The sequence below is a fragment of the Priapulus caudatus genome, unplaced genomic scaffold, assembly GCF_000485595.1.
Source record: "Priapulus caudatus unplaced genomic scaffold, Priapulus_caudatus-5.0.1 Scaffold18, whole genome shotgun sequence".
Taxonomy (NCBI): Eukaryota; Metazoa; Priapulida; class Priapulimorpha; order Priapulimorphida; family Priapulidae; genus Priapulus; species Priapulus caudatus.
In genome coordinates, this window is record NW_014577079.1 from 693,950 (window position 1) to 716,357 (window position 22,408).

Here is a 22,408-nt window from a genome sequence, read left to right on the forward strand (position 1 = left end):
TTACCGCAAACCTTCCTTTATGTTAAACACGAAAATCACGAAAGTGAGTTTTTATATAGCCTACAATTAACATTTTCTGTACCATAATTTCAAACACAAATCAGTTTGGTTTAATCCGTCCTCCTCCTCGTCTTCCTCGTCATTCAAAGGCTTCGTGTTGCGACGACTCTAGTTTGTTTCATTACAAATATCAGCCACTGCCTTGACATTGCCAAACAGTTGTACACGCCAGTCTACAATGTACAAACACATCCTTGACTTGTATGACTCTCCGAAGAACAGAAACCTTTGATGAAGCTTGAGTATGTATCTGGTGCTGGGGAGTCTTTAACAGGGAGATTGTAATCAGGCTGTAGGGAACCTAGTTTCCTCATTCCTTACCCAGCCATTTCCATCGCGGATCAATAGGTTCTGGATGTCTTTTAGGGCATGTCCGAGAGTGACACTTGATAGTGTGTTCTTTTTGACTTTTTCTTTAATGCTTCATGGTGTGTGGCAGCATGCACAGCTTCGTGTACAGTTTGCTCCTTATGATATAGATATTACCAGCTTTAATGTTGACTCACTCAGTTCGATGATGTTGCATCATGCATGTTTTTTTTTTTTTTTTTTATATATATATTAATTATTTATGAAAAATGTTTTTTGTTTTTTTTTTTTTTTTTTTTTTTTTTTTTTTTTTTTTTTTTTCGAGCTGCTGAATCAAATAAGTGGACATAAAGAGAAAGCAACACATCATTAAATCAGTCAGCTCTGAATTTCCAAGGAGGACTCAAGTGATCAAATTTTTCCTCCATCGAGAGTTTTTCAACATCATTGCCCTTTCCGATCCCGTGTGCTCCGGCGGGGGGGCGGGGGGGCGCGGCCTGGGTCGGCGCCCCGGCGCTGCGGGCGTCGGCCGGGCCCGGGGCGGGGCGGGAGGGGGGGGGCGCCGGCGGGGCGGCGCGCCCGAGGTCCCGCGAGGCGAGCGGGCGCTGCGGGCGGGGGGCGGTGGGGCGGCAACATGGACAGTTGTGCAATCCTGTCAGGGCATGGGACTGGTAATCATGTCGGGAATGATATCTTGATAAGCTTGTATTCACATGTATGCACGAATATATTAATATCCCACAGCTCTGCCTTACTTGGTGATCGACGTTGCATTATCATGCATGTTACGCCTCTATCGACGGTAATGGTACAGCCCAACAGAACGTACATCATCGTGTCATTGCTTCACAATGACTTATTTTCTTCTTCTCTTCTTGGCCTTGCATATCATGGCCGGTGCTGGACATTGTGTCTGGTTCTTCAGATCGTGTCTGAGGTTGTTCATCGATATTAGCTTAAGCGATGAGGATCTTTACAGGCACTTTCACTCTGTGGCTCAGTGAATGACTAGATGTGCGGAATCGCCTCAGTACATCCATGTCACTTTGTAAAGTCCTCATCAAATAATTTGGATTCATTGCTTCTTGTCTTGAGAGATTGTTTTGTAAATTTGTTTCTGTGAGGGACGGTGATTGATGCTGTTAATTGTAACCCTACAACACCTGGACGGTGTGGTGGTGGGGGGGGGGGCCGTGCGGGCTGAATCATTTGGTGCGTATATGTATTACCTGTCAAGACGAATATAATCCCCCATCGTAGGCGCTGTGTACGAATTCTTTGAAACCTTCTACATAAGTGCGGCTTAGCTACGACTCTCCGACGTTCTGCTTCTCACGGACACTTAGTGGAGAGCACTCAAAGTTGGAGAGCGCAGGGATCTCTATCACAATTTGCACCAGGAATACGACGAAAAACTGATTAGCAAAGAGGCGGTTTTGGAAATGAAAAGGAACCCATTTCGTTAATGTGTTACTAAAACTTTTTTGTCATTTACCCATATTATTTTAATATGTTCCTGAGTTCTAAGTTGGTTGTGCTGTGAAATAAATGTCATACGAACAGTTTTTACATACTATTTATCTTATTAGATGATTATTAAAACTATTTGATATTGTGTTTGCAATTGTTATTCTCCATTTATTACCAATGTCTATTGTGTCGATTTTTATGTAGAATTAGTAGCACGATTTTCCAGGTGCATCGGGTTATCCGGCAGCTAGTATTAAATAAAGGTGTGTAGAGTAAATTCCCCACCACTGCTAAGAGTGACAGTTGGTGGTATCATTGAGTAGACTACTGAAGCAAAGTCTTTAAAGCAATAAAAACAACTTATATAGCTATGCAAGGTCAGTATAAAAAGCATCTTTCTGCCGGACTAGAATAAGACTGCAATCTCTCGCCGCAAAGGCGCAAGCTTTAACACATAGTTTTTTTGGCGTTGAGCGCTCGTTCGAATAAATACTATGTTGAGCAATTTTGTTTGTGTTAGTGAGGAAATTCTCATGACTTCTGTTTACTGTCATCAGGCAACGCCTCACGACGCGCGCACCACGACGCGCGCGACACACCTCACGGAGGCATCGCGCGCGTGCACACATCGCAGGCGGGGCGTTACTTCGATAAACGTAGCCAGTGTAATTTATACGTATTATAATTATATATATATAATATAATATAATAATATATATAATATATACAATATATTTATTATCATATTATATAAAATAAACATTTGCGTTATACCACAGGAACACGCGCGTGCTCGCCCACGTGCACACACGCACCCACGCATACACGCACAATGAGTATATATCAGAAGTAGATATAATTATCTACTTCTGATATATAATATATATATATATAGAAGTTTTATAATTAACACCACCAAATGGCTCGAGGCGTAGAATATATGAGCCGAAAACGCAGCAGTGCCGATATGTTTTCTGCAACAATGGTATATAACGAATCCGCTCACGCTACGCGTTCAGCCGCATATCTGATCATTATTTGGTCGGTGTAATTTTGCTGGGTGTCACTTATAGATTCCACCGACATATAATCGATATGTCACGCAGCACGAGCATTAGTTGAATGGGGTGTCACTTGAGCTGTCCTGGCGTGGTGTGTGTGACGGATGTATCGTAAGCGGGAATAATCATAATGCAGGTGTCCTCGGGTCGTCTCAGGGGAATCTACAAGACGATGGGTATGCTGGCTGATTAGCAGTGATGCTGATATGCTTTGGTCATGGTTCTATACGCTTTAGCCGGTGTGGGAGGTGCCGATTTATGGAGATTTTGAGAGTGACATATATCTTGAAAGTGTATGCATCGGTGGATCATGCTAAGAAATATAATCTTATATGCATGCCATGTATTATATGTCAGCAATAATGATGATAATTAAAATATATATAGATTATGAAATTGTTTATGTTGCCTAGTAGATAACAGTTGGCTCTGTTTAGTGATATTTTTGCTAATTTATCAAAATAATGCAACATAACACCACTAAAATTCTGTTGGGATGGGTATTAGGCCATCTGTTAATTACTTTAGTCATAGTCTGTATTTTCCATTTCATGCACACGTTTTTGTATTTCAAAACAATTTTAAAATGTCACGGTGGTGCGATGATAAATGAAGATTAATCATGCTAATGTGATTTCATTATAATTAACTTAAATTCGTATTATTATAAAAACATTATAAATAACATATTAACAGCAGATGAGAGGAGAGAGAAAGAAAGTGGGAGAGAGAGGGAAAGAGAGAGAAAGGGAGGGAGAGTGATCGTGTGAAAGTGAGAGAGAGAGAGAGAGAGATCGAGAGAAAGAGAGAGAAAGGGAGGGAGAGTGAGCATGTGAAAGAGCGAGCGGGAGAGAGAACGCAAGAGAGAGAGAGAGAGCACGTGTGCGGAAGAGAGCGGCTCGGTTGATCGACCGCGATGATTGACCATCGAGTGAGCTTCACAGCACTAACGGGCGCATCGAACGTTTTCCGTTGCAGTGACCGCCTCCTCGGATCGAGGCTACCACTACCGCTGCCGCCGCTGCTGCTGCTGCTGCTAGCTTAGCGAGGAGAGCGATCGATCGATCGATCAACAGAGTCGTCGTCGCTGTGCAGCGCGATGAACGAGCAGGTGATCTACAGGGCGCTGTACGACTACGAGCCGCAAGAGGCGGACGAGCTCACCATGCTGCAGGGCGACCGCATGTTCGTGCACAAGCACGTGCTCGTCGAGCGCGACGTGCCGATCGAGGCGCCCAACGACTGGGTGTTCGGCGAGAACGAGCGCACGCACCGCACGGGCTTCTTCCCGTGCACGTACGTCAAGTACGCCGGCAAGCAGGTGGTGGCGCCGCCGCGGCCCGCGCCGCGACACCCGGCCGCCGCCGCGCGCAAGCCGCCCAACGACGACTCGGGGATCGGCGAGTCGCCGATGAAGGGTACGTTGTGGGGTGGGGTCGGGGGTGGATTAGGGGGTGTGGGTGTGGGTGGGCCATTTATGCATGTCGTCATGAGCTAATAATAAATTTTTTGTACAATGTTTAATATAGTTACATTAGCTCTTGATGTCGTGTGTATGTTGTATACATGTACGTTTGTGGCGGGTGTGGGTTGGGTTGTGCATTATTTTTTTTCTTCGATTTTTTACGATTTTGATTATGGTCATTAATTTCATTTTTCATTCTTTTTTCGCACATTTTCAAGATGCTCTCAGGGCGATTTTTAGTCGTTTTTAGTGTTTTTGGCTAAAATATAGTATCAATAAATCCTGTAAATTGAGTTGGATCTGTCCATTCCCTAGTGCAGGGATCATTTGAGCACGCGCGCAACCTGTGTTTCTCCTCCCAGAGCAATCTGACGCATCTACGCACCAATTGTGAGCAAATGGATGCATTTCTCGAAGGTTTTGCTGCACCCAGAGCAATTTTCCATTATAAAAACGACATCATCAGCGACAGTCATTGCATTTAGTAGTAGCGGTGGGAGGTAGAGGAAAAAACCGAAGTGGAATGTAGAAGATTCAGTGACAGGTCACCTTCACATCATTTGCATAGAAATCAGAATTCGTGCATTGGGTACATTGCACATTGTACATTGTGCATTGGGCACATGCTTGTGGTTTGTTCTTGTTAAATATGCTTACATTAGTATCAACGTCTAGCAGATGAGTGTATTAGACCGGCAGCCCAGAGGCTTGAGGGTAGACGAACTGGGTACCAATATCTACGTATTGGAGTATATAGGGTGTCACCTAAGACTTATAGAAATGCTATTCTGGCGGGTACCCCCCGTTGCGTATAGCCAGGGGACCCCCCAAAAGGGTGTAAAAAATGGGTCTGAAATAGATGATCATGGTACCAATTGCAATAAGTACCATGGTGAGGTAACTGCTAAATATACATCAAAAACATATACAACAGAAATTTTCGCTGTTGTTAAAGGCCCGCCAGACCCCCCAAAAGGGCCTAAATATTTAGGCTAGAATAGACGAGACAGGTACCAAGTGAAAGTGATGCCAAATGATCAGGTTCATTCCATAGAGCACAAAACAGGCTACGCCATTTTGTCTGTTGTACAAGGGGTGCCAGACACCCCCAAATATTGTACCACTGGGCACTGCATGTGGTACATCTAGGCTGGCCTAGATGTTATAGGTACCACTTGAAACTAGGTTAAAGTGACAAAGCACTTCTCTGGGAATACAAAATGGGCAATGACAGAAATGTATTCCAATGTGTTGGTCCTGCCAGACCCCCAAAATAGAACCCTTGGCCCATCTAGGCTAGTCTAGATGTTATAGGTACACTTGAAACTAGGTTTAATTGACAAAGCACTTCTCAGGGAATACAAAATGGGCAATGACAGAAATTATTCCCAATGCATTGGCCCTCCCAGAACCCCCAATCGTACATCTAGGCTACCCCAGGCCCAGTTGGAATCCGTCCTCAACAACAACCACAACGACGCAGGAACGCACGTGTTCATCAGATAACTTCCAGATATTGTCAATGCTTTTTTGAAATTCTAAAAGAGTTAAGGTAATTTAGATCAAAAAGAAAAGTGTTGTTCAAAATATAACAGACCCCTTGTGTGTACATGTATGAATAGCTAGAGGACCCCATCATCGCCATGACCCCATCATCAAGCGATGCATGGTAGGCTATATTAGGCCTATATAGGCCTGTACACCCCCGGGTGTACACCATACCTTGCCTATACCTAAATCCATGATATCTAATGTGAAAATAGGATAAGCCCTACGGTTCATGTATCTTATAGGTTATCTGTTTTAATGTGTGATGTACATAGATCTGGATCATTTTGCAGGAGGACTTTCCTTGTAGGTAATACAAGACAGAGTGGCGCATATTATTGTGGTTTCTATGTTACTAATGATGTAGAGAGTTACATCACCATTCTTCCGACAGTCATCGATGTCTTCTTCGGACTAAATCGCCCTAACTATGCTCGATGGGGAGTACTTTTCCTCACCACACTTCAAGCTGCTGACCGAAGATTCGCGCTGTACTGGAGAAAGGAGCCTTTTCAATTCGACGTACATCCAAGTCCTTTTCAAGAACAGCAGTAGACCTAACGCTAGAGCAAATCGTGAACAGAGATGCGGCTCCCCAATGAAGGGAATTGTTGGATTCCATAACTCTCCCAATGCATAACGGCGATGGTGTATAACGTCAACGCAGAGAGCAATGTCTGTAACAGAGTTGCGACGGATGATGGGACTCTTACCAGAGGAGCAGCCAAGGACACAGCTTCGTGCAAGTCGAATAAAAAAAGACAACCGCCAATCCAGGCTCTTCTCACAGCAGTGTCGGAATCATGCGACCATTCTCTGAACCGCGCCATCACATCGTCAAGTCTGTTGAATATTGCCACATGAAAAAGCGCTCTCCATCGACACAAGAGTACCTCACAGATTCGTTACAAACTGGTCATGAACTGCAGAAAAAGTTCAGGGAAGAATGTCGAGACAGCTCCAGATTAGTGAAGCCCATACGACGGAGAAAAGTGAAGAACTTCGCCAGTGAGAACACGAAGGTCAAGCAATCCGCAAGTTCCAAAGCGATCCAGCAGTCAACAGTCAACGGACCGTTTGTCCGTATGCTTGTGGTTATTTCTCAGAAAACCAACTTCGATCTAAAACATGTCGTCACTTACCCGATCACAGATGTTTCTCTCTCAATTGCCACACCTGATGGTTCACGTTGAAGACGGATAAGAGCAAACTCTTGAACAAGCTTGAGTCATTGCAAGATGGAATGAAATCCTTGCCTCCCATTGATGCAACTTGGATTGATGGTGGACTCCTGCTTCGCTCATATCTGTCAGCCATTGGCAACATATCATCATACGGAAATCTTGCAAGACGACTTTTGGGCCATGCATGCTGCAGCATTGGCAAAGGGAAAGAAGTACACATCTTGTTCGACAGATATCTGCATGATTCGCTAAAGGAGAGTGAAAGAAGATTACGTGGGGCTGAAGACCAACCATTTGTCATAGGTGGTTGTGAGCAAAGGCCGAAACAGAGTTGCCAAAAGCTATTGCAGAATGGCATTTTCAAGGATCAACTCGCCAAATTCTTCATGATCGAGTGGCAGAAGGCGCATTATGGACCAATCCTTGGCCGGAAGACACTAATTGTATCACATGGGGGGGGGGGCAAATGCCTTCGCATTGAGTACGATGAAGTTAGTGAGAAGATGACTGTTGACCACCCAAACTTGTTGCAAGGAAGCCATGAGGAAGCAGACACCCTTCTAGCATTTCATGCTGCTACAGCCACTGGAACCCTACTCATCCGAGCCTCAGACACTGATGTGATTGTAATAATCTTGGGCATGCTCGGACGGAACATGGTGGCTGGGATACCATTGAAGATGATCATCATGGATTGTGGTTCTGGCAACAGTAGAAGATACATTGATGTCACCAGCATTGCCAGGGCTTTAGAGAGAAACAACAAGATCTAACAGCTGCTTTGCCAGACCTACATCTTTCAGTGGCTGTGACTTTACAGCGGCATTCTACAGAAAAGGAAAATCAAGCCGTACGAGCTACTAGAAGATGACAATGCAGGAAGTTTGATCATGTTCTTCAGCAGCATGTCGTCGAGAGGGAACTAACGAGAAGATCGCAGAAGTGTACGTGTGCTCCCTATAGTGGAATGGCAAGTGAATGATGTTAACAAGGCAAGTTCAAACAAGCTTGTTCAGCTGACTGGCAAAATAGTAAGGTGAGAGAACATGAATGAAAAAAATTGAATGCCATGCAAGAGAAAAAGAAAACTCATAAGTGAAGAGGCACCTTGACACAACTGACCTTATAATATCATTGTACCGGTACCTCCTGCATTCATTCCTCTTGTCGTTTCAGGAAAAACCCATGGCGAAAGTCAAGAAAGTGGATTGTGGCCCTGGCTACCCCCATGTGGAAAGACCATGTGGAATAAAGTAGCAGCGTGCGCATTATGTGAGCATCATATGGGGTAATGCAGACTCCCCACAACCGACCAAGATCTGGACCTCTCTTCCAGTATGGATGGAAGAATGAAAACGGCCTATTATGTACCAGATTGGTTTCCTGGGGCCTGCTGAACCAGACAATCTTTTCTGCAATGATCACGAGGAGGAAATCGATAGAGATACAGGAAAATGAGGACATTGAATGACATCCCAACGGATGATTCTGGCAGCAGACTCTGACCAGAATGGAGTGACGATTCGGATAGTGAAGAGCGAGGCCTGAAGTTGCTTAGCCAACTGACAAGTTGCATTTTACGCTATAGGACCTATATGCCTTGCATTATCGGAAGTGATGTTGTTTGGAAATACTCTGCTGCAAAGTATGCGTTGTATGGTGCTTCACATGAGAATACTACTCATTCTAGTCTTGTCTCAGCGAATGATGAAGTAGTACAAATTACTTTAAAATTCTCTATCACGAAGTAAAAATTTAAGGATATACTATATATTAGGTTGAAAGCATAGAACGATACTGTTATACCCTACGATTCCTGTGAGAAATGTCATTGTTTTGTAGGCTTCTGATTTGAATCCAATATTTAGGCCGTCTGAAGAATCGCATCAAACAAGCCAACGGCTTGATTCTTGAAGAATACTACATGTACTTACTTGCTACTGATTCGTTTTCTTGAATGCATTATATTTTTCATCCAGATTAAATTTTTTATATCATGTTCCTAATTCTCTTAGGATTTGCAAGTTATGATGTTGTGATATTCGTGGTTGAAACGTTAGAGATATTTTTGTATTACGATGTGGATGGCAAAACTTGCCCACTCTTGAGTCCGTTTTGTAACTCTGTCAGTTTAATTTGGCATTTTTGAAATAAAATCTTGTCATAAGTTTCCATATCAAAGTTTAAAATCAGTATTCCATATTAGTCTTTGTTAAAGCTCTCTGTGGAGGAGCAAGGGTCACTGTCTTATTCTCACAGGAACCCGCGCCGATGAACCTTTATCTTCCCGAATGCAGGCGTCCGTTATTTTGGGGGGTCTGGCAGGACCAAACCCATGGAATAAATTTCTGTCATTGCCCATTTTGTATTACCTGAGAAGTGCTTTGTCACTTAAACCTAGTTTCAAGTGGTACCTATAACATCTAGACTAGCCTTAGATGTGCCAAGGGATCTATTTTGGGAGTCTGGCAGGACCAACACATTGAGAATACATTTCTGTCATTGCCCATTTTGTATTCCCGAGAGGATGCTTTGTCACTTAAAAACCTAGTTTCAAGTGGTACCCATAACATCTAGGCCAGCCTAGATGTACCACAGTGCCAGGGTACAATATTTGAGGGTGTCTGGCACCCCTTGTACAACAGGCAAAAATTTCTGGCGTAGCCTGTTTTGTGGCCTCTATGGAATGAACCTGATCATTTGCATCACTTTCACTTGTACCTGTCTCGTCTATTTCTAGCCTAAATATTTTAGGCCCTTTGGGGGGGTCTGGCGGGTCTTTAACAACATGCGAAAATTTCTGTTGTATATGTTTTTTGATGTATATTTAGCAGTTACCTCACCATGGTACTTATTGCAATTGTACCATGAACATCTATTTCAGACCCGTTTTTCTTACAACCCTTTTGGGGCGTCTCCCTGGCTATACGCAACGGGGGGTACCCGCCAGAATAGCATTTCTATAAGTCTTAGGTATCACACCTGTATACTCCAATACGTAAATATTGGTACCTAGTTCGTCTACCCTCAAGCCTCTGGGCTGCCGGTCTATATGGATTACTATAGCTTTCCCTTCACCACATATTGAAGAAAGGTGAAAGTGATTCATTTTTTTAAAACTAATACTAATACTGTCACACGGTAGGTACGTACGTGCAAACTTTGCACGTACGCATGTATAAAGGCAAATAAATATAGGGGCCAGATTTTGATAGCATCTCTTGATAGTAAAATTTCAAAGTAGCGTATAAGGAAAACGTATTTACTATTGTGTATTATCACCATTATAGAAAGCGGCTATATAAATAATATAGACGTGCTTTATCTGAGTTTTATTTCCACCCCTCCTTCCCTGCATTGCATGATCAAACGTTGGGGATCAGTTGTTTTGTTGGTGTTTCGGTATAGCTATTTGTAAGTGGCAATTTTTTTTTACACAGTGGCTATACGCGTCCGGAACCGGTTGCCCTAGTATCCTCCAAGGCTACGCATCCGGACATACGCTATTCACACAGTGATCCCCGCCTAGCGTACCACACATGATTGCGCAACGGGACGCGTCTGCTGATTGCCGTAAATGATACATATATATGCATGTTGCTGTCTATCCTGTCATCCGTCCTCTCTCGCTCTCTCTTTCTCTCTCTCGTCTCTCTCTCTCCTGCTCTCTCTCACACCATAGCACACACCACACACAGCACACCCACACACACACACACCACACAAGCCTCTAGCTCTTTTCTCTCATCTTCTCTCTGCTCTCTCTCTCATCACACACACACACAACACTGCGCACGCGCACACACACAACACACACACACACTCACACCACACTACACACACGACCACACCAACACGACCTCTTAGTGACCTGACTAGCTCTTCTTCTTTCCCTCTCCCGCCCCCACACACACACTCACACACACCCACACACACATACACACACATATCGTCTCCGAGCAATCAGCAGAGCGTCGCCGTTGCGCAATCATGCGTGTACGTGTCGCAAGAATCACTGTTGAGATTGGATGTCCAGACGCGTAGCCTAGGCGCTTCACCTCGTCGTCCGGAGAACCGGTCGCGTATAGCCACGGCTTTTTTCATCTGACCCTAGCTCTATAGTACTAAAGTATAGTCACCGTGACTACGTGATGTAGATAGTTGATATGCTACTATATTCTTGTTTGATATTTCTTAGGAACTTGAGATCATAGTAAAAACACTCACGTAAACAGGAAGATGTAGGTATAGTTGATCATGCCGCTCTTATTCCAATGTTATCCAGTGACTAAAAACGTTCTAAACAGAGGTTTTTAGTTTGAAGAACTTTTGTCGGACACAAAACATATAAAGTGCCATATGTCAACAGTACGTAGCAGGACGTGAGTAATGAAATCACGTAAACATGAAATCAATTCATCATGCAGACTTCAGTGCAAAAAAAATCGTTCCAACGCCCTTGACGTTACTGGAAAAAGCTAGCGTATATAGAGGTTATAAATATAACCGTTGATCATGAAGCATTCCTATCAGATATCATAATATCAGGAGAGTCGTAATAAGGACTTATTTTATTTAGACTTATGTTAATGAGTGGCATATTATAGACTTATTATAGTTATGTTATAGTTGGCTTGCCAATCCCTGCCTAACCCCGTCAACAGCGTCTCACAGTCACAGCGAGCTGCCAATTGTTTCATTGCATCGGCCGTAAATGCCCGCCGCTTGACTATGACTAAAACCATGTCTGATGTTCTACGCTATAACGTCATAATAAGAAGAGGTATCGATACAAAGTAAAGTGTGGGGGCAGGTGGGATGTACAACGCTACTTCTCATGTCGTTTTCATTGAGTTTCACGTGATAAGTCATAGGTAAACTAGGGCATGGAAATGTTGAATTTCTTGTGTTTTGAGCCAGTCGTATTCATCTATGTTATGACACTCTTGATAATATCTACAGAGTGGTTACACGGCTTGATTGTTTTACTACTTCACGTGTAGGTTACTATGTTTTAATTATTATTTTTTAAGATGCATTTCTTTCATTTAATAACCTCATACGGTTCATAAAAGTTGTTTTTCTATACCCATTACTTTCAGCCGGTACAGCTACAGAAATACCCATGCAGCCGCGCGAGCACACGCTTAGACACTCACACACACACGCACACTTCCTGCACCAAGTTCAAGCAAACTCGCGGCAAAATGTTGGATGTTTATTGATGTTTTCCGACGCGGACCTGCATTAAAGGAGCCATTACTAACCGACATAATAACATTGCTGGAGTTCCAGACTGTATTTATATGCAGTCTTAGCAAATTAAGATCTGATGTGATAACGTTACTGCAGCGTTTCGGATCATTTTCAGTTTAATTTCGTTTTATTTGCATATATAGCGTGCCGTTCGATGCAGATCTATATTAATGAGATTTCATCTAAAATCCTGATTGGAAAACATGATACTTTGTGCTTGCAAATTTTAATCAATAATTTTTATTTAGATTTAATTATTAAATCATATTAATCTTCAGAGGGTTCCCATAAGTTTCAGTTACATTATAGATTATATATATATATGTTGTAGTTAAATTGTAGTAAGAAGTAAACATCGAATCTCTCCTATTTTAAAGCATCTGGATATATTACATTGTATCTTGTCAAAATTGCTTTATGATTATCTTTGTTCATCATCACAACATCAGTAGCAAAATAACCGCCTACACCCATTTCGCCTACGTCCCATTTCGCCTACGTCCCATTTCGCCTACTCCCATTTCGTCTACTCTCAGAATCGGCAATATTCGCACTTCGCCTACTCCCATTATGATTTATAGTTTCTATTTTTGTCAAGTTGTGTTCTCATTATTTGTATCTCATTATTGTTTTCTTCTGGTTCCTGTAGTCTATGTATGCCAATCAAAACCATCTTTTATTATTTATAAATGATTATTTAGTGAACAAACCGATCGTAGACGAAATGGGAATTGGGTAGATTTTGAGCGTAGACGAATTGGGAATAGGCGAAATTGGTGTAGGCCAACTGGGAATTTTGCTGTAGGCGAAATTGGAATTTTGCCGTAGCCGAAATGGGAGTAGGCCAACCTGGAATAAACCAGTACTACAATACTACGCCATAATGTATACTAGAGTATAGATATGTTTATGACTGGTCGTCTATATATGGATAATGTTCGTGGTACCACTACAGCCAGTTTTCCGGCTTCAGCATGCGATAACTTTCGCGGGTACTGTTCACAGTCTCCTAATGGGGTTAGCCGCTAGCTTTGTCAGCAGGTGGCGCAGCGGGAGCAGCAGTTGTAGAGCCGGTTGCGCAATCACCCATGGCAGATGTAAACATACATCGATCACACATAGCCGATCCTATATTTCGTTCAAAATATCAGAACAAATCGAACATATTTATACCTAACTTTAAGAGCTCTAATATAAGTTTTGCTCTGTCTGTTGATATAATCGAATAAATAGCCATGCAGATGTCTCTAGGTATTAGAACCGCTAGTCGCGTAAGTTTATATAACCACCGGCGATCGGTTTGTTGTGACTATTTTGATCAACATATCAGAACAAATCGAACATCTCTAGGTACTAGAACCGCGAGTTACCCAAGTTGGGGCATGTATACATTAGATGACACAGGCCTTGTTTCTTATGTCAGTGATAGCTATGGTGGAGCACGCCATCAATGCTCAGGAAAATCCTAACTTCATGCAGAGACAGTTGTTTTGGATAGACGTATCGCATCTAAGAGGATTCGTGTAGAGGTTGATTGGTCCAAGCAAGACATTTAAAATATTAAAAAGAGACCTGCCCCATCAGAAAATTTCTCTTGGTGGAAGAATTGTCAATGTGTGCTTCATGATTTCTAACTTTAGGCGAGCTATTGTCAGCAGTAATGCCTAGTGTCTGTAGTAAATGGCTGCGTTTTAGAAATAAAGATATACATAATTTGTATGGCAACTTGGGTCTTTGTAACTTATCTCAATCAATATATTACAGAACTCCTGAGCACACTTAAAAGAATAACCACCCACTTAATTTACATATATGCACGACTAATATCACCGTGAATCTCAATAAACATATTACAGAACTCCTGAGGAGGTGTTGCAGCATCCGCTTCAGCAGAGGCTGCATTGATTAGTCTCGTTTCTTCGTGTGATTATGATCGTTATGATTATGGGTCAGAATGTCGCATAGTGCTCGAGCAATGTGGTATGACTGCCATGTGGCCATTTAGACTCTGTACCAAGTGTGCCAGGGTACCGCCGCGGACAGCCATGCAGCCGGCCTACATAAAACCCTACAGCCGCACCACAGTCTTCATAGTCGCAGCAGTAGTCTACTTGATAATACTGATAATGATTAGCCGCGCGAACGGAGGCTGGAGATTAGTGTATAACGATGCAAATTCACCCGAGTGAAAGTTAATTTCGGATGCTTGGATGATCATGAACAGAACTCTTCGCAGATCACTTAGTACAAATGGTAGTAGAATGTCCCTTGGTCATTAGTTTCACGTCGGTAGTAACTGTTATTGGCGTTGAACCACTTATATGACAACTTTCAACATTACACTAGCGTTCGTCTTCACGTCGTGTCAGTCACGGGGCCGGCGCACGTGAATGGCGGCGCATCGGCGTTATCGTCGGCAATCCCAGCACAGGCGCTTCTCTCGCGCGTCACCTCAGTGTGTTTAAACTTTAAATTAAACTTTAAACACCCATGCACATGCACCCTTTACGATCGACCGCGCTCGTATATGGATTGTTGACTGCGTTCGCGGCACCACCCCGCACACGCGCCTCTCTCTCTCTCTCTCTCTCTCTCTCTCTCTCTCTCTCTCTCTCTCTCTCTCTCTCTCTCTCTCTCTCTCTCTCTCTCTCTCTCTCTCTCTATCTCTCTCTCTCTATCTCTCTCGAGTTCACCAGCCACCGGTTAATTATCCTTGTTCCGTATCGCTGTTCTTTACGATTCTCGCGTGCGTGCGCTCGCAGCTGAAGAGTTTTCGTCGAGGGTTTCCGCTAATGTTGACAAAACACTGCAGAAGTTCAATTTCTCAGCTTTACGCGAGCAGCCGTGTGCCGGCGAGGTACATCTACACCGCTGCAAACCACAAGACTCGCAACAAGGAATTCACACGTGATCATACATTGTAGACGGATTCCAGTAGTCCCCAGCTGCCACAACAGCAATGTTGATTCTCAGGCTGTTGCTTATCAACAACGTACGAAGCGAGTCTACCCACGTGATGGATTATTTTCACTCAAATAAAGACTGTGATATTGATACCCTGACAACGACGTAGGATAAAAAGTCTGAACTATAGGACTAATAAGCACAGACCTAATCATCCTCCTGATACCGGCCCCTGGACAGATCCGGCCATCACGTGACAACTTTTGTTCCCATAGTCTGATGATTGTTTACAACACACTGAATGCTAGCTGAAAGCATAGATATATACAAACACATGTGTTTGTATATATACTATGCTGAAAGCTAGCAACTGTAATACTTACGTAAGCAAAATAATAAAAGCCTAATAGGAGTTGTGGCTGTTGTGGTCATTATTTTTATCTTCTAAGAGACTAAATGTCAAGTAAGACAATAAGTCACAAATGTACAGATGTTAAAAAAGTCTGTGTCTTTTGCATTGAAAAAGACCCTATAATTCTATGAATCCGTTCAAAATGACGTACTTGCTAGTATTTCAACACTTTAAATTCTAGCTAACAACGAATAAGATAAAAGCTGTATAGGAGTTGTGATCATTATGTTTATCCTCGAAGAGACTCTAAATGTCAAGTAAGACATGCAATTAGTGATAAATGTACAAATGTAAAAGAGTGAATTTTTTGTATTGAAATAGACCCTGTAATTCTATGAATCCGTTCAAAATGACGTACTTGCTAGTATTTCAACATTTTAAATTTTAGCTAATGGCAATTTTAATACTTTGACAGCGAAAAACATTTTATCGATGCTTTTTGGCCATTAAATTTGATCTCTACGCGACCTTGGTAAAAAACAACGCTACAGATGTGAGTGTTTTTAGCTCATCTGACGTAGTCAGGTGCAGCTTGTAGAATCGCATGATTGTCCGTCCGTCCGTGCGTCCGGCCGTCCGTGCGTCCGTCAACAGTTGGGCACAAATCTTAACCGCTCGACGTACGGTCACGATATTCGGGACGTTGAAGGGTAATCCGAAAACGAGTTGGGATGTCGGAGCTGGGGGTCAAAGGTCAAAGGTCAAGAGGTGTAAAAGAAGGGGGAACATTCCCTCCTTAACTTAAGGTATAGGGAGGAAACGCAGAATTGCGTCACAAATCTAAACGGCTCGACCTAGGCTCGTGATAGTCGGTGTATAGCATCATGGTAGGAAAAGCCATCACTGTGCCGAAATTGGAGGTCACAGGTCAAAGGTCAATGGGGCACAGGGCAGATTTTAGACATTTTCTGAGGACATGGTCTGACGGAGCGATTGGAAAACTTTTTTGTTTCAGCGGTGACCTACCATTTTTATGGCTTTATTGAAAGGACCATAAAATGTACTTTCCGCTGACATGCGAAGAGTAAGTGTCGGATAACCTTTTGACCCTCAAGAGGAGGGTTGAACATTGATTTGTTGACTGTTAACAAAGGACTGAACTGCTTTTGCTTTTATTAGAGCCCATACCTGTGTGAATGTGAGGCTACATGTACAGTTGCACAGTTTAATTGCAAAGGCAAATATTTGTTGAACAAGGTTTACACTCCTTAAATCATATTATTTTCTAAAGCAGTCTGTCTATAGCGCCCTGAAGGCTGATTGTGATGCTGTGTGAGTAGGCAAAAACCACGGGGCAAGCCATGGCTTGGCACGTTCTAGATAATATGTTTGCCTGCAAACCGGCAATGCAAATGTGTGCATGATATAGAGATTGAGGGGAGGGTGCGAAAGTGTAGGCTGCTTTTTTTCATTGGCTTACGAGTCAACAGAATAAGAAGTTATGTTTAGAGTTACCGAAGTGTGACGTCACCGGTGGGGGAGTGGGGGCTGGCTGGTCTACGCATCATTGCTCTGGTCTTATGCGTGTCGGGGGGTAATCAGCGACGACTGTGTTTTTGGTACCGTTGTAACAGGTCTGAGGTCTTATTGCCGTTTTTATAGTTTCAAGGATGGAAAGTGAAAGCACGGGGCTGTTCGGTAAAAATTTTAAAAAAAAAAATTTAACAAAAAAAATTTCTTAATTTTTTTTTATTCTAAACTTATGTAGACTCGATTGCTCGATGCTTTCCGCGGTCTGCAGGCACACACTCGTGTTTTACGTACGCACATCATTTTACGCTATGGCTACATATGGAGCAGGGGCTTGTGTTAGAACAGCCGTCGTGTGTTTGGAGTGACGGCACATTCGGTCTCTATAAGACGTCTTGCATCACAGGATGAATTTTCGCGACACACACACCGTGAGCCTGTCGCCTGCGGCATTGTTGTTCTGAAAGTCACCATCTGATTTGTATCTTATAATTCGGCGTCTTTGTATTCGATTTATTAAATTTATTATTATATATTTTATAATATTTCATTATATAATATTGTATTTATTAGAGATATTATATATGATATGATTAATTTTATATTATATAATATTCGATTATTATATTCTAATTTTATAATGATTCCGGGTCTTTTATGTATAGCCGAGCGGTCACACAGATCGTAGGAAATTTTGTCGTGGTAGCCCATAATTTTTGCGTGGCCAGATCTATGTAAGGCCCTCCCGAAATGTATTTCGTGGTCCAAGGCTACGCATTAAGTGATTTGTGATGGGGATGCGACAGAAAAACGGTATGTCGTGGTGTGTTGTGGGTGTGTGCAGTCAGTCGTGACAGTCGTGAGGTTTCGGGCATTGTTGGGGGGGGGGGGGCTAGCGTTTTTCGTGAAAGGTCGTGGTTCATGTGGGAATGCGCGTGCCTATACGTCGTGGGTCATCGTGGGACGCTCGCGCGTCCGTCTCTCGTATACATATACGGTTAGTATAGCATGACAGGTCCAGACTGTGGTGGACGGACTCCGACACAAGACAATGATACACAAATCGTGATTAGGTTTATTGTGCTAGTTTTTCAACGTTCCGATGTTACTTTGTGATATTTCTCCTTCTTCTTTTTGGCTCGGGTACTACACTCCTCGGCCTAGCATGCAGCAACAGGATGGCACGGGGGTTGAAAGTCAATGTTCAGGGCTACTGGCTCTAGGTATAAGGGATTAGAGATGTCCATGTTGGTCTCCCCGCCAGTCGCATGCGTTGGGCCAATCTTCAGTGTTTCTTTCTGCATGAGTGCCCTGCATCGACAACCTGTTTGCGGCGTTTAGGCGGACCACGTCCGGCATTTACCTCGTTTGGCTCGGTGGAGGAATTCTGGCGGTCTGCAGTTGAAGCTTTGTTGGCTTATTGCTGAAGTGCTTTGTTGGGCGAGTCCTGTAGTTTTCGGAAGATTGCGATCCAGGGGTGAACGCGTGAATGAACCGTGCTGGCTTTATCTCTTCTTTATGTTCTGATGGAAGAGGAGGGTGGCAGCGTCGTTTTTTGTGTTAGGTTTTTACTTGGGGTGAACCATTGTTAAGTGTGGGGAGCAATGCACAGGCAGTAGAGCTAGCCGGTCATCTGCGTTGGGTTGGTCTCTAAGCATCAGAATGGCTCTGCGTCCGTCTGTCGTCAAATTTCCTGTCGCGGTCACGATAATCAGGAATGTTTGGCCATGTTTTGAAATTGGGAGTATAGTTGGTTATGCTATGCTCCCATATTAAACGTCCTATTTGGAGCACGCAGTCGACGTACTTTCGGCCACGTCAATTTTTTGGCCAAAATGGGAGGATTGCCATGGTCAGTTCAGGTTCACGGTTTTGCTCATTGTTGGTTATGTGATTGATAAGGGCTAGGGTTTTGTATTTAAAAAATTTATGCAATTGGTAGGGTTTGGCTTAATATAGCTATGTATATACCAAACGGTCTGTGGTGTCCAAGAGTTGGTTGTTTTACAAGTTTCTTGGTACAATTTTTAATGCGAATTTGAAAAAAAACTGGCTATTTCTCTCACCCTGCCGATACGTCTATATTGAGTAAAGAGTTATAAAAATGTCGGAGCAGCCATAACCGTATTTATTTCAACGCAACTCGCTTACAAGGGGTTATACGCGTCTCAAGGTACAATTGTGATTCATGTTTGGTTATAAATACTATATATTGCGAATATAGTGGCAATCGTTAAATCTTATGTACGTCGATGGTTGTCAATGCAAATGACTTCGTCTTACTCACTGATTTGTGTCCTTTTTGTGGTGAGCTCCAGTGTCATTGACACTTTCCTTGCGATGGCCGACTCTCGCAGGCACGCTACTCAGCCCAGAGTAGATAGGGCGATAGCGTCTGTCTGAGTGTTCCGGGTCTGATTCCCATTTAGTGTGCAATGTCTTTGAATATGGTTCTGGCACCCACTTTGGTTTGTCTTCACTTTGATGATGATGTGATTCTTGTGTTTGAGAGCTGCTAAGTACACCTAGTCTGGGCTATAAGGTAGTTTCAGCCATTTCTATACATTTGACTTTCAGTTGGCGGTTCGCCTTCTGTGTTTTTATGGAGGACTTATTTGAGTTTTCGGGATGGCGTCGTAGATGTTTGCTGCTGTAGTAGGTGCATTGGTTAAGCCTGCGAGGCTCGGTGATGGACCGTTCGACTTGTGAATCGTGCCCAGTCATTCATAGTCATTATGCCTCAGGCTCTCGCAATGTTAGAAAACCATTCTTGCGATAAAACTAGATGATTTTTAATGGAGAGTCAGATAGACTACACGTAATACACAGTATAATGTACTGTTCATACGTAAAGGAAAGTATTTTATTCGAAGTTAATGGTGGATAGCTAGCATAAGAATAATGTGTGTATAGTTTTATTGATGTGAGAATGCTGTAGGGCTTTTTAAGTCTCATCATTAGGTGTTCTTCATTATATCAGGATTAGCTCAGCTGTTGTCGTTGTGACTCGTTGGGAATAGCAGACCTTTAGAAATCGAAGTTGAGATTCTCTAGCATAACAGTAACGATCTAGGCCTTACCACAACACGTGTTATAGGTTGTATGACGTCAGAACACTGTACTCTATAAGTCTCATCATTAGGTGTTCTTCATTATATCAGGATTAGCTCAGCTTTGACAGTTTGCTGACTCGTTCGAGGACATAGCCAGACTTTAAGAAAATCGAGTTAAGAGTCTCTAGCATAACAGTACGATCTAGGCCTTACCACAACACGTGTTATAGGTTGTATGACGTCAGAACACTGGTATTATCGTTCTTCAATCAGGTCTTTCTTCATTATATCCGGATTAGCTCAGCTTTGGTGACGCGTTCGAGTTCGAGTTCGTGGCCTTTAGTTGTGCCACGTGTGGTACTTTATCCCAATCAGTTCGCGTTTCTGACGAATGGCATTACAGACGCCTTATTAGGTCGACTAGGCCCTCTGCTGCTCGACGGCACCACGTCGCAGCTGGGTACTGTCTGATGTAGATAATAGGGAATTATAATATAATAATAGGGCATTCCCTATTATCTACTCCTGGTACTGTGCTGCTGCCTTGTGGTTTATGACGCGCGGAATTTTTGCGATCGTGCGGAGCACTCGTCGGTTCGTAAACACGTCTCTCGATCAATGTGTTTCACGGTAGCATGATTGGCGGCTCAGATGCACCCACCGGGCTGTCGTCCACAAAAGTGTCTTTCTCAGATCTGTCGTTGAATTGATAGAAATGCTCGTGAAAGCACAATTACTGTCTGAAGTGCATCCGATCCATTCATATCGTCGCATTGCATCGCATTGTGTTAATTGCATCATATGATTCGCGTCCGGACCGAATATTACTTTCGCTGTGCCGCAGGTATGCTTTTAATGACAGATAGATGAACATATATAGCGTCGTTCATAGGATGTTGTCATGCTCGCGATGCTGTTTGGCATTATTTTGTGCACACAGTTGTATCAGCCAGCCTTAGTATGCCTTCACGAAAATAACGAACCAGGTCTCTTAGCATACAGCCTCCGAAAAGTTTTTACCGTATGAAATGATTTTTCTACTCCGGACGTGTCCGCAACACAAAAAAGACACAGATAGTTTAGTTACCTTCGCGCAACGGAGTTGCAGGGAGGTAATGTAATCGCTCTCGTGTGTGTGTTCGTGTGTGTGTGTAGCCAGCAGCGAGCCAGCTGTTATACACATGTATACATGTTACACGCTCACGGAGGTATGCACTCTCTTTGAGTGCCCTCTGTCTAGTTATTATATTTCTTCGGTTTGTCTCTACCGGTAAGGTGCAAGCACAAAAGGTGGCCATTTGTACTCGTGTCGATCTTTCGCAGTGCATTAACATAATTGTTATGTGCTATAAGTAATCGTAAGGATTCAAAGGCTATGAAGACGCCTAGCTGTTGCGTTAGGATTTGTGTTATGCTACTGCTACATGCTAACGTGTGCTGCTCATTATCGATGAGAAATAGCTAAAAAACTTACATGTCATCATTCGTAATTATATAATATTTTCACCTATTTCTCATTAATATGTAAAGACATTTCGGTCATAATTTGTGCATAGCATAAATACTCACCATATAGGTTAGTTCAAAAATTCTGCAAGCTAGATCAATATAGCCTGTCTTTTTACCTCCGCGCAACGGAGTTGCAGTGGAGGTAATGTAATTGGTTTGACGTTACGGAGAACTGATGCACGCACGGAAAATGTAAAAGTCGCATGTACATATTCTGGTTATATTACATACGTCGACCAGGACAGACTGGCCACCCCCGTGTTTGCGGTTGCACGTATTCTATTCAACATTGCCGGCCAGAAAGCTCTAAAGCGGGCACCCCTAAACACATTTCAACACACGAAAATAAAAGAAGCATTGCAGATGTTCTGTTGCAAGTAATGATTTGCATCAGTAATTTTGCATAGCTATCACTTGCCTGATCGACAATATATAGTGTAAATCTACATGGCGAATGCGCACAATGATTTATATATAGCTAGACTATAATAAGATGAAAATGCCCGAGTTGGAATTAATCGCGACAGCAATGTCGAACAGATACTATATATGCGAATTAAGAATTACAGGTGCGATGCAGAATGAAAGGAGGTGATCATGGCAGTGTATTTAATAGACCTAGTATGATTACAGACGGAACACGACAGGCGTATAGGCATAATATATTATTATAATTATAATTATATTATAATTATAATTATTACTCT

General features: G+C 42.8%; 1 protein-coding gene across 2 annotated transcripts in view; it reads left to right on the forward strand.

The window, feature by feature from the left end:
* Positions 1-22,408, forward strand: part of LOC106811233 (phosphatidylinositol 3-kinase regulatory subunit alpha-like) — a 215,096-nt gene that overhangs the window by 31,469 nt on the left and 161,219 nt on the right. For both annotated transcript variants that reach the window (XM_014814790.1, XM_014814797.1), the window contains exon 2: positions 3,879-4,318. In XM_014814790.1, coding sequence (XP_014670276.1) covers positions 4,000-4,318 — 319 coding nt within the window. In that variant the 5' untranslated portion in view covers positions 3,879-3,999. The remainder of the gene's footprint in view (positions 1-3,878; positions 4,319-22,408) is intronic.